This window comes from Lycium barbarum, chromosome 3, assembly GCF_019175385.1.
Source record: "Lycium barbarum isolate Lr01 chromosome 3, ASM1917538v2, whole genome shotgun sequence".
NCBI classification, from domain to species: domain Eukaryota; kingdom Viridiplantae; phylum Streptophyta; class Magnoliopsida; order Solanales; family Solanaceae; genus Lycium; species Lycium barbarum.
The window spans coordinates 6,130,199-6,142,190 of NC_083339.1; the positions used below are offsets into that span (position 1 = coordinate 6,130,199).

At 35.2% G+C, this 11,992-nt stretch overlaps 1 protein-coding gene across 2 annotated transcripts; it reads left to right on the plus strand.

Annotated features, from left to right (window-relative positions):
* The first annotated feature begins 1,876 nt into the window (after positions 1-1,876).
* LOC132630047 (auxin response factor 18-like) lies at positions 1,877-6,169 on the plus strand. Of its 2 annotated transcripts, XR_009578465.1 has the most exons (6): positions 1,877-2,393; positions 2,481-2,547; positions 2,680-3,879; positions 4,635-5,358; positions 5,438-5,542; positions 5,654-5,688. XR_009578465.1 is itself a non-coding variant. In XM_060345566.1 (5 exons), exons 3-5 carry the CDS (start codon positions 2,779-2,781, stop codon positions 5,727-5,729), a joined length of 2,085 nt encoding a protein of 694 aa, XP_060201549.1. In that variant the 5' UTR covers positions 1,879-2,393; positions 2,481-2,547; positions 2,680-2,778; the 3' UTR covers positions 5,730-6,169. The 2 variants fall into 2 exon arrangements, 1 of the variants encoding a protein (XP_060201549.1); XM_060345566.1 differs by having other exon boundaries at positions 1,879-2,393; positions 4,635-5,542; positions 5,654-6,169.
* The last annotated feature ends 5,823 nt before the right edge of the window (positions 6,170-11,992 follow it).

Below are 11,992 nucleotides of genomic sequence, written 5' to 3' on the forward strand. Positions count from 1 at the left end.
TAGAAATTAGAGCATTTAACTCTAGTGAAAGTAATTACTAAGATGAATATCAATGTCTATATTATCTAAGAAAAGGGATCTAGGAAATGAATAGTTATAAATTTATGATTAATCTATAGGTAAATGGTCTAAAATTAACATAATTTTTTGATAATTCAGCGTTAAATTAACGATAGATATTATTTAGCGATATAAAATTATCTAGTACTCCCTGCGGCTCAAATTATCTGTTGTTTTTTCATTTCACACGCCCCTTAAGACATATTAATAAGAAGGGGTATTTGACTAACTTTACCCTTATTTATGTTATAAGACATAATATCTCTCCATTAAATGTTTACTTTATATATTATATGTCCTCTCCATTAATGACAAATTTTTACTAAGGGTAAAATGGGATAAAATTAATTGTGTCTTCAACTTCTAAAACACAAATAATTTAAGATAACTATTTTTAGTAACCACAACAAATAATTTGAGACGGAGGGAGTATAACTCTACAACCAACAAATGCATCTTTAAAGTATCAAGTTCATTCATTATTAAGATCATATAACATATGATAAAAGCTAATCTTTATGGCTCTTAGCTGACTACCAATTTCTCCACTACCATTGATTTACAACTAGCTAACAATTAACAAACAGACAAAGAATATATTCATTAAAACAATTGAAATTATTATTGTGTTACTAGGAATTCTTCATTGTTCAAAGTGATTAACTATCATATTTAGTTACCATTTATCATAAAAAGGACATCTAGTCTGAAGGTATTTTGTCATTTTAAAACACTTAATTGGATATTGTTAATACATGTATGTTTATTGCACATTCTCTCCTACATAGATTATGCATGCATAATTATTTCAATATTGAAAATTGTATTAAGTATGCGAAAATATCATGTCGAAATTATTTTTATGGATCAACACCAACAATTAGCAGTATTATATAGTCGGTGCAACAAATTTAATAAACCAAACCTGGAGGTTAATTATGTCAAATATAGTTAGTTAACTTCAGTCAAAATTAAATATGTGTACTACCATGGTTAGTCAATCTAAACCCAATATTTTAATATTCTTGCCTAATTAATAAATCGCAGCGTTTGCCTTGCTTTTAGAGTACTATTGACTTCCCATATTCCAATTTTCCAACTATCACAATTATCACATTATATTAATCCAACCTCCCTTATCAAATTGATCAAGCAAATCCAACAGAATAAATGAATTAATTTTTTAATCACATTAAACAAATAATGAAAATGACACCTCCTAACATACTATTTTCTTACTCTCTCTGGTTCAAAATAAGTGTTCACTTAGCCTTTAACATGCATAAGATACTAACTCCTAGAAAGTAATAATAACCTTCATTAAATGTTGCATATTACTATTAAATTGACACACTGCTATCTGATCACTCAATACTTAATAAGGATAAATCTATAAAAACAAAGTTAATTCCTTCTTGATTACATGAGTCGGCAATTATTTTGAACCAGAATACTTATTATAAACCGAAAGGAATATTATTTTATTATTTTACTAATACCATAATGGAAAATAACAAAAAGAAAATGGATAGCCGGCTTTAAGATCTTTGTTGTTTTGCTGGCTTCTGAAGATACGGCAGAGTTTCTTCAGATCCGAAGAAAAAGGTCAGAAAAATAAAATTTTAATCAACCAACCAAACCCCATAAAAATATACTTATCAATTATCAAGAATCCCCAAAAAAAATAAAAAAAAATAAAAAAATCACAGGTAAATAGTGAAAATTAAAAAACAGTCCAAGAGAGAGAAAAAGAGACAACTTTTACATGGAGACACATGTATGTGTGTGGACATATATATATAATGGCATACATATATATGCATACATCTTGTTATTTTGTATGATATACAAATATAAAGCTCTCTTTCTCTTTGTGTGTGAATATATAGTTGTGTTTATTTTGAGACAAAAAGATGACAAAGAGTTTTTTTTGTTAGTGAAAAGTCATTGTAAACCATTTTTCACTTCCATCACTTTTGATAATTTGTTAGGGTTTTCTTGTTTTTCTTTCCTTTTTCTTTGTTGTTTGTGTCTGTCTAGTGAATTGTGAAGTGGGGTTCTGTTATTTTTTTGTGTGTGTTTGAGAAACAATTTAAAGGTGGAATCTTTTGGTTTCTTGGAGCAAATTTTACAGAAGTTTCTTGAATTTTTAGAAGAAAAAGATTGGATTTTTGGCTTGATTTTGTACTCAAAGTGAGTCAAAGATTGGATTTTTTTTGTTTTTGTTTTGGTGTAATGGATGATTAGGAGGGAATTTTCTGTTTTGAAGTGGTCAAATTGAAGAAAATGAGGACTTTTGGGTTGAATCTTGTCAAGTTGTTTATAATTTTGTGGTAATTCAATAGTTTCTCTTGAAGCTTTCAATTTTTTATTTTTGTTTTACTTTCAACAAATTTGCTAACTTTGAGATGCTTTTGCAGAGAGAGTACTATGTACTTGTAATTGATGTTTCTTGAGATAGATTCATTGCTGAACAAATATAGAAAGGTATGGACTTTTGAAACTTTCTTTGAGTTGAATTTATTATGATTTACTTTCTTTCCTTCTATTCTGGTTTTTGCTAATTGGTAGTACAATTAATATGCCTAAAGAATATTTGTTTCTTTTATTTGATGACAGCATTTTCACTTCCTAATGGGAAAATAAGTTTTTATGAGCTAAAGAGTTGGTTGGTTCTTGAATTGATTGTCATATTGGTAAAATTTTGTTGACATCAAGATGATTACTTTTATGGATCCAAAGGACAAAGTGAAAGAAATAGAAAAGTGTTTAGATTCTCAACTATGGCATGCTTGTGCTGGTAGTATGGTACAAATGCCTTCAATTAGTTCAAAAGTTTTCTATTTTCCTCAAGGTCACTCAGAGCATGCTAGTGGAAATGTCGATTTTAGGAGCTCCATTAGGATTCCGTCGTATATTCCTTGTAAAGTCTCGGCGATTAAATATATGGCTGATCCTGAAACTGATGAGGTTTATGCCAAGATTAGGTTGATTCCTATTAGTAGGAATGAAGTTGAATTTGATGAAGAGGGGGTTGTTGGGGGAATGAACGGTTTGGATAACCAAGATAAACCTACTTCATTCGCTAAGACTTTAACGCAATCGGATGCGAACAATGGCGGAGGTTTTTCAGTCCCGAGGTATTGTGCGGAGACGATATTTCCTCGTTTGGATTACTCCGCGGATCCTCCTGTTCAGACCATCCTTGCTAAGGATGTTCACGGGGAGACATGGAAATTCAGGCATATTTATAGAGGGACGCCGAGGCGCCATCTGTTAACGACGGGATGGAGTACTTTTGTGAACCATAAAAAGCTCGTTGCTGGTGATTCCATTGTGTTCTTGAGGGCGGAAAACGGAGACCTTTGTGTAGGCATTCGGAGGGCAAAGAGGGGAATTGGAGGTGGGCCCGAGACTTCTTCTGGATGGAATCCGGCTGGTGGGAATTGTATGGTACCGTATGGAGGGTTTTCAAGTTTTCTTAGGGAAGACGAGAATAAATTAATAAGAAATGGGAGCGGGAACTTGATGAACAGGGGAAAAGTGAAGGCAGAATCGGTTATCGAAGCTGCAAATCTTGCAGCCAGTGGACAACCATTAGAGGTGATTTATTACCCTCGTGCGAGCACTCCGGAGTTTTGTGTGAAGGCCTCGCTTGTAAAGGCAGCATTGCAGATCCGTTGGTGCTCGGGGATGAGGTTCAAGATGCCTTTTGAAACTGAAGATTCTTCACGGATAAGTTGGTTCATGGGAACTATATCTTCGGTTCAGGTTTCCGATCCCATTCGGTGGCCAGATTCACCTTGGAGGCTTCTTCAGGTAATACAATCTTTATTTAGTGCATTTCCATTGTGATCTGTCTTACGATCTCTGATGTATGCACACATACTCAGTCATGTACTGTTTCACAGAATTATGTGCTGTTTGTTCCACACATATTCGTTTCTTTTTTTTGATAAAATCAAATATCATTTCATTAACAACACACGAAGCTGGTGTCAAAAGCTATATACAGCAAGTGTTGGTGTCGCACTCATTATGTTATACACAGATTATTATAGGAAGTGATTCAGATGGGTATTCCGAAAAAGGAAAAGAACTCCTAATCTTTTTAAAGAAAACATAAACAAATGATGCTCCAAAACATTCTTTCTACAGAATCACATTTGAATTTGTCTTTGACTTTAAATTTGTTTTAGACAAAAAAAGAATCATGGTCCTTGTCTTCGTTGTTAGGGAGTTTTTATGTTCTGTAACACGCTGTCTGATGAGTTTCACGATCCGGTGAAGTTGGAGAGTTTTAAAACCCGTATATGAACTCAAGTGAACAATACTTGGAGTACTCTATCTGTATGTAAGTCTGTGATGCACATAATTTTTCTGCTGCCTTCTTTTCTGAGTTGGTAAAATGGTAGCTTTTGTAAATTGTACTTAAAAAGGTAGTAGCTTTTATTTCCCAAACAGAGGGTTAAATTATTACTTACTTTGTCCTGTTTTGCTACGGGAGGCAACAATTAATCTATTCTTGCTTAATTTAGTATGTTCCTCTCTTAAGTTGAGATGAATTGCTGCAGGTGTCGTGGGACGAACCTGATCTGCTCCAAAATGTGAAACGTGTCAGCCCATGGCTTGTGGAATTAGTCTCGAACATGCCTACCATTCACCTTTCTCCCTTCTCACCCCCACGAAAGAAACTAAGATTACCTCAACATCCAGATTTTCCTCTCGATGGCCACCATCTTCCTATGCCGGCTTTCTCCGGTAACCACCACCTTCCAGGGCCTAATAACCCCTTCGGTTGTCTTCCCGACAACACCCCTGCTGGCATGCAGGGAGCCAGGCATGCTCAATATGGTTTGTCATTATCAGATATCCACCTCAATAAGCTGCATTCGAATTTTTTTCCGGTTGGTTTTCCGCCACTTGATCAGGTTGCAGCAGCACCCCCTAGACCCCTAAATAGTCCAATGATCGGTAAGCGATGCAACAGCGAGAATAATATATCTTGCTTGCTAACCATGGGAAATTCCGCTCACTCTACGAAGAAATCTGATATTGGAAAAGCACCACAACTCGTGCTTTTCGGTCAACCTATACTTACTGAGCAGCAGATCTCTCTTAGCTGCTCGGGAGATACTGTTTCTACTGTTCGTACAGGGAATAGTTCCTCGGATGGTAATGCTGATAAAATAGGGAACGGGTCCGATGGTTCGGGTTCCGCACTTAATCAACGTGGTTTAACAGAACGATCGCCGTGTGACACATTTCAATCCGAGGCAAATACCGAGATTGGACACTGTAAGGTTTTTATGGAATCAGAAGATGTAGGTCGCACTCTGGATCTTTCATTACTAGGATCTTACGAAGAGTTATGCAGGAAATTGGCAAATATGTTTGGCATTGAAAACTCGGAGATGCTTAATCATGTTCTCTACCGAGATACCACTGGCGCGGTCAAGCAACTCGGTGATGAACCATTTAGGTGCATGTTCAAAATTTCCCATTAACTTAACGAGATATTTCTCATTGCTTTTCTAGTAACGAACTAATATTGACAAGATGTTCTTGTGTCCTTTCTTCCTTTATTTTGCAGCGACTTCATGAAAACAGCACGAAGGTTAACGATTCTAACTGATTCAAGCAGCGACAATGTAGGACTAAGGGAGTAAGAGAGATTAAGTAAATCTCGACTCCACTTTCCTTTCGAACTGTACAGCTGGAAGATCAAGTGCTCTGTTCCTAACATTTTAACTCTTTCGGGTATGCTGAAGAAGATATTTAATTACCAAGTTCAAGAGTGGAAAAGTTTGCGATTCTGCAAAATTTTCGCAAACTTTTCAGTTCGAGTGCTGTTTCTCGGGGGGGACAGTATGTGTTTACTAGGTTTCTTTGGATTGTTTTCTGAGTTTTGTTCTGACAATACCTACAAAGAACAAGATGTACTTGTTTTTTGTAGGCTTTGTCTGCTAATTCTAGTACTCCATTTACTTATGGAAGCCTTCTAAGAAGGCTTAAGAGTTGAGACTCTTTCTAGTTTTGTTTTCTATCTAATGAGTACAGTTCAAAACTTTGAGAAAATGTAAGTTATCATTCTTGACTTGAGCTCTTATTCTTGGTTGACTGATCACAAGCTTCGTTTGACTTTAAGTTTTCGTCGTTTCATAGGCGATCTAATATTCAGGTAGCAAGTGCAGGCACATCCATTGTCTTCTGCTCGAACTATATATAGTAATATAATAAAATTTTGTTGAAGAGCGAGAAAAGGAAACACAAAATTGGCTATGGTAGTTTCTTGATTGCAAGGAGGAGTCTATGCTAGGAATGCAAGATAAAAGGCCATTAATAACTAGTTTTGATCCTTTGAAACAACTCGATGAATTTAGTGGAACGTTTTGAAAAACCTTAATGACTATAGATTGAACTCATCCAATTTTACAATATGACAGTTGGCGGTTCACAGCCTAGCTATGCTTACCCTCTCAGAAAAGGGCAGTCAGGTATACAAAATATCTCACGTTTAAGCAGGGTCGAGAAAAGGTCGCACTCCAGAAGAACGGTGCAATTAGATAGGCCGCTTATATATAGCATAAAACTTGAAAATATATGTAAGACCTGTACAAAAGTGTTGGTCGGAATCTGGAAAGTCTTTTTTGTCAACATTATTGTTAGAAATTAGAAAGTATGTCTTTATATGATTGTGAATATTTTGCGTGCACGATTATGTTATCTTTGAAAAGATTTTGGTATTTTTGAAGTTGGATTTATTAACTTGATGTAGTAAGTATAAGTCTAATCAAATAAACCAAGAAAGAAAAATTAATTTTTGAAAAATGATTAGTACTGAATTGACAAGCAAACAAGTGCCACGTGTACGACATAATCTGCAGTCCCTAAAAGAGCACAAGTCACATGGTAGACCAAAACATTTGAAACCAGATACCCCCCACAAAGTCCTACATTAAATACTGCTATTTCGTTGCCGCAAGAATTGGAAAATTTTATTATCTGTTTAGTTATTTTAATGTTTCTTTACGTGATTAGTATTGGGATTGAGGGTGTGTTTAATTAAAGTATTAATTTAATTTAATGAAACATTGACCTGAAATTCAGCAACAAACAATGAGAACAAGCAGCAAACACAAAGTCAAAGATAGAGTTACGCAAAGACAACATCAGCAACACCAACAAAATATGGCTTTTAGTATGTTGCTTTTGCTTTTCTTTTTTCCTTTTTTTCTGGTTTTGAAAAAAGCGTGAAGGGTGGGTTAGAGGTGGATTCTGATTTGAAGTTTATAAATTTTCTAAGCAATAATTTTTCAAAGCGATATCTCAACTTAATATTTTTACAAAAATTACTAACTCGATTCACAACTAAATATTTATAAATAACTATAATAAGTTTCTTACAATATACGCCCTCTGCCCAATTTCGCGGTGTTTTTTAGGTTTTGAGGGTCATATGAGTTTTCTTTAGCTATTTTTTTTAACGAACCTTTTAATATGTTGAATTGTCACTTTTTGGCATATAATACGTTTTAAGTACTCTTCATGTAAGTTTTATTTTTTTTAATAATATTAAAACTTTCATATCCAAATTTACAATCAAAATTTGAAAACTTGGCTCTTGAAGTTCGCCGTATAAATCGAAACAAAGAAGTATACTAATATACAAAGTTTGAACAGAAACTATTAAATTTACGCTAACCCATAACTTAACCTTCCAAATTTTGAGGATCTTATTCTTATACCTGAACTTTCACCTTATTGGTGATCCCCACCTTATAATCCCCTATTTTCCCTTCCCCTACTTTCATTTAAACTACCACACCAATTTGATCCAAATTTAGTCATATCTATGAAAAGACCATCATAACCTTTACATGTATAATTTTGAATTAAGATGAACTTTAGGAGAGAAGGATAGAAATGACATTAACTAAATATAAATTATTAAATTTATCTTAGATACTTGTGTAAATTTACCGTGCTACCCTCATTTGGGTCATTATGACCGACATCAATGCAGCAAAAAGATCTTTCCATAAAAAGAATTTAAAAAGTTTCTTAAAAAAAAAGTCCTTCCAAATTTTGGGGTGGGTGGATAAAAAGGAAGAGGAGATAGATTTTGACAAAATGAGGTGCACGTGTAAGTCAAAGAAAGGTATTTGGGCGGGGGGGGGGGGGGGTATTGGTCAAAAGAGTAAATAGGGTTCACGTGTGGCCAACGTCAGCAGAGTAGATTTTTTTGCATGGGTTGCGCCGTTTAGAAGACCCCGCTGTTCTTGCAAAGAAATATCTTATGTAATTCCGTTTATTTTTATTTGTCATGTATTAATTTGACGTACCTTTTAAGAAGTTAAGAATATGATGATAATTTTATTACATCACCCGTAAATATGCTGAGTAATTTAATGATTGAAGTCAATAAAACATACTTTAAAAATTGTGCAGTCAATAAGAATTTCTTGAACTTGATAACTCAAATTTTAATAATAAGGGTAAAATAGGTATGAAACGGTAATTTATCTCTTGATTTTCGAAACTGACAAGCAAAAATGAATAACTATTTTTTGTATACATAACAAATAAAAATGGACGGAGGAGGTATAAAATAAGTCATAAATATTTGTATAACTATAAATCATCTCATTAATGATAATATAAGAAGTTTAAAGTTAAATTAATACTCCCTTGTCCCAAAATAAGTATTAGCTTAGCAAAATAAAATTTTCTCAAGATAAGTGTTACTTTAGGAATTCAAAACAATAATTGGCAAATGTTTGCGATTATACTTTTAGCAGTAAAGTAGTCTTCTTTAACGTTATTAAATTCTAAAAAAATATTTAATAGATAGGGGTAGTTTAATAAACTCCGCATTATATTTATTGATTTTTAATAGGCGTAATTTTTGCTAAGATGACACTTATTTTGAAATGTACGAAGTACTAAATATGAAAATGCATTATCATTCTTTTTGTGACTAGTTGAAATGAAAAGAGTGTTACAGTGTTACATAAATTTAAACGAAAGTAGTACTTTACTTGTATATTCTTTTTTACATTCTATTTTCATAAATATTTTCCCTTTGTTACACAGGTATTTAGCTTAATAGGGAGGTTAAGAAAGAAAAATACTCATTAATGTTAAAATAAAAATTTTAATGATCAGATTTTCTTAAATATAAAAAGTGCTACTCTTTATATATATATATATATATATATATATATATATATATATATATATATATATATATATATATATATATATATATATATAATTTAATTAGATATAGAGGAAATGTCGTTAATGTTATAAATTCAACTAGTCGAGATTAATTAGATATACATAGTGTATACGGTAAAAATCGGATATACGTTAAACCGGTGAGACCGAAGGCCGAGGAGAGAAAGGGGGAAGAACATGCATGAAGGCTCCCATTCTGAACAGGGGAAACGCTTGGACCGGAGCAAAGGAAGGGCGTCAGTTGGTCCGGTTCTTCCTTGACCGGTTGTTCGAGGCCGTATGTCCGTTTGACCGTGGCCGGTGGTCCGGGAGATCCGTTGCGCGGTTGCCACGCGTCGATGACGTCCTGCTGTGTTCAACTGCCAATCGTACGGGTGTCAGACCGTACGGTCTACCTAACCCAACCTAATCCAACTCATAACTTTTTCTTTATTCTATTATTTTTTATGTTGTATGAAGCCCATGGGGAAACACTATAAATAAGGGGCATTGTCCTCCTTTTAGAGGGTTGGCTCTTTCTTATCAAGCATTCTTGTAATAGCAAAATATATACAAAATCTCTCTCATACATCAAATTCATTCCACATTTGTTGTGTTCATTTCGTATATTTCTTAAATCAAATAACGCTTATGAGCTAGTAGAAACGCGTGTTCATAGCAAATCATTGATAACCGATTTCTCCCTATAACATACTCATATATTGCTTTTCTCCATCAAATAAGTTTAAGATATAGTCGCATATCCTATACCTCATCCACAAATTTAATTGATTATCCAAATCCGGGGTAAACAGTTTGGCGCCCACCGTGGGGCTAGGATAATAGTGGTCTTATATCTTGATCTCTACCTTACCCATCTAAATCAAAAACACCTTCTGTTCGTATCTGAGAAAACGGACTAAATGGCTGACAGTGGGCAATCTGGCCACGTCAACAACAACGAAATCGTGGCTGAAAACGAAGGAAGTGGTCCACGAGGACCACCAAACCCCGCTGATCCTAACCCTGTTAATTCGAGGGAGGGCCTCAACCGTCAAAACACCGTGGACCAGGAGAATGCCACCTTACCGGCCACTGATCGGCTAAACACCCACAATTCTGTTACCTTGTCCCAGGCATAGGACTGGAAGGAACCGGGTACACCCAATGATAATGTTAACTTACGTTTAATTTTTGAAATGTTGCAGGAGCAGAGAGCGGCGATTGCCGAACAGGGAATCGCAATAAGCCGGTTGCAAAACGGAGGGGATACAACGACCCCGAAAAAAACATGCGGTGTTGCTGAACCCAGAAAGGGGAGGAGGCACGCGTTATTGAGAGCAATGGATCCGGAGCTGGGTCCTCCACCGACGTTCTAAAAATGCTCGAAACTTTGGCGAAACGGGTAGACTCAATCGAGAAGAGGGTCGAAACATACAACTCTCTGGTGGATCAAATCCCGGGGGCTTCGCCTTTACTGAAAGGGCCGGATTCGAAGAGGTACATGATGTGCCGTGAATTTTAGCACATTTTATGCCTTTGTAACTAGACATGTTGCTTGATTTTAAGTGTTTTTACATTGTTTCTTATGTTATTTTTGTGTTTTATAGGGTTGATTAACTAAGGATCGGAAATGAGAAGTAATGCTGAAAAAACGGACAAATTGGAGCTAAGCGACGCTCCGTAACTCATGTTACGGACCGTAACTCATGTTACAGACCGTAACAGGGTCCGTAACTCATGTTACGGTCCGTACCTTTGAACCGTAACAGGGCCTGAATTTCCAAAAAGTTTTCATTGAAACCATCAGTGTTACGGTGGAGTGTTACGGTCCGTAACTCATGTTACGGTCCGTAACTCATGTTACGGTCCGTAACATGTCACCGTAACATGAGCTAAATTTTCAGAGAGTTTCAATAAAACCTTCAGTGTTACGGTTTAGTGTTACGGTCCGTAACCCTTCACCGTAACATCATCCAAAATTCCAGAGAGTTGCCAAGTAATTGTCACCACTTACGCTTCAGAAGGACGGACCGTAACACAGGGTACGGTCCGTCGCATGGTGGCCGTAACGTCAAAGTGGTCAAATGACGAAATGAAGGACGGACCGTAACCTGAGTTACGGTCCGTAACAATGCGGCGTAAGGGCATTTTTGTCCAAAAACTTGGCGCGATTTTTGGCTCTATAAATACATAATGTAGGGTTTTAATTCATTATTCAGATTTTATTTTAGAGGCATAAACCCTAGGTTTTTAATCTTGAAGTGGTTGGAGCATTTAAGGCAACAACTTCACTCTCATTCCATCTTGTATTAGTATTGTAAGTGTATTATGTTAATCTTTAAGCTTTTTCTGTCAAGAAACATTATGAGTAGCTAATTTCAATTCTAAGGTTGTGAATCCCATGATTGGTATTATGTGAATGGGTTTCTATTATTGATATATGCATAATGGTTGTTGTTATTTATTCTATCTTTGAGTTGTAACGTTGGGTAATGATTGCAAGCATTAGCCGAAGCCATTATATTGACTTTTCTTGGGAAAGAGAGTCAATATTGGTAAGATTGAATAACAATGACTCGAGGTGTTAACCCTCGTTTAATAGACTAACTTAGGAATAAGAATAAGTCTAAATTGGCATCATTGGTCGCTCTTCGATTGTAACTCTTTTATATTCGGAAGAATCATAAAGAGGAAATACTGCTTAACT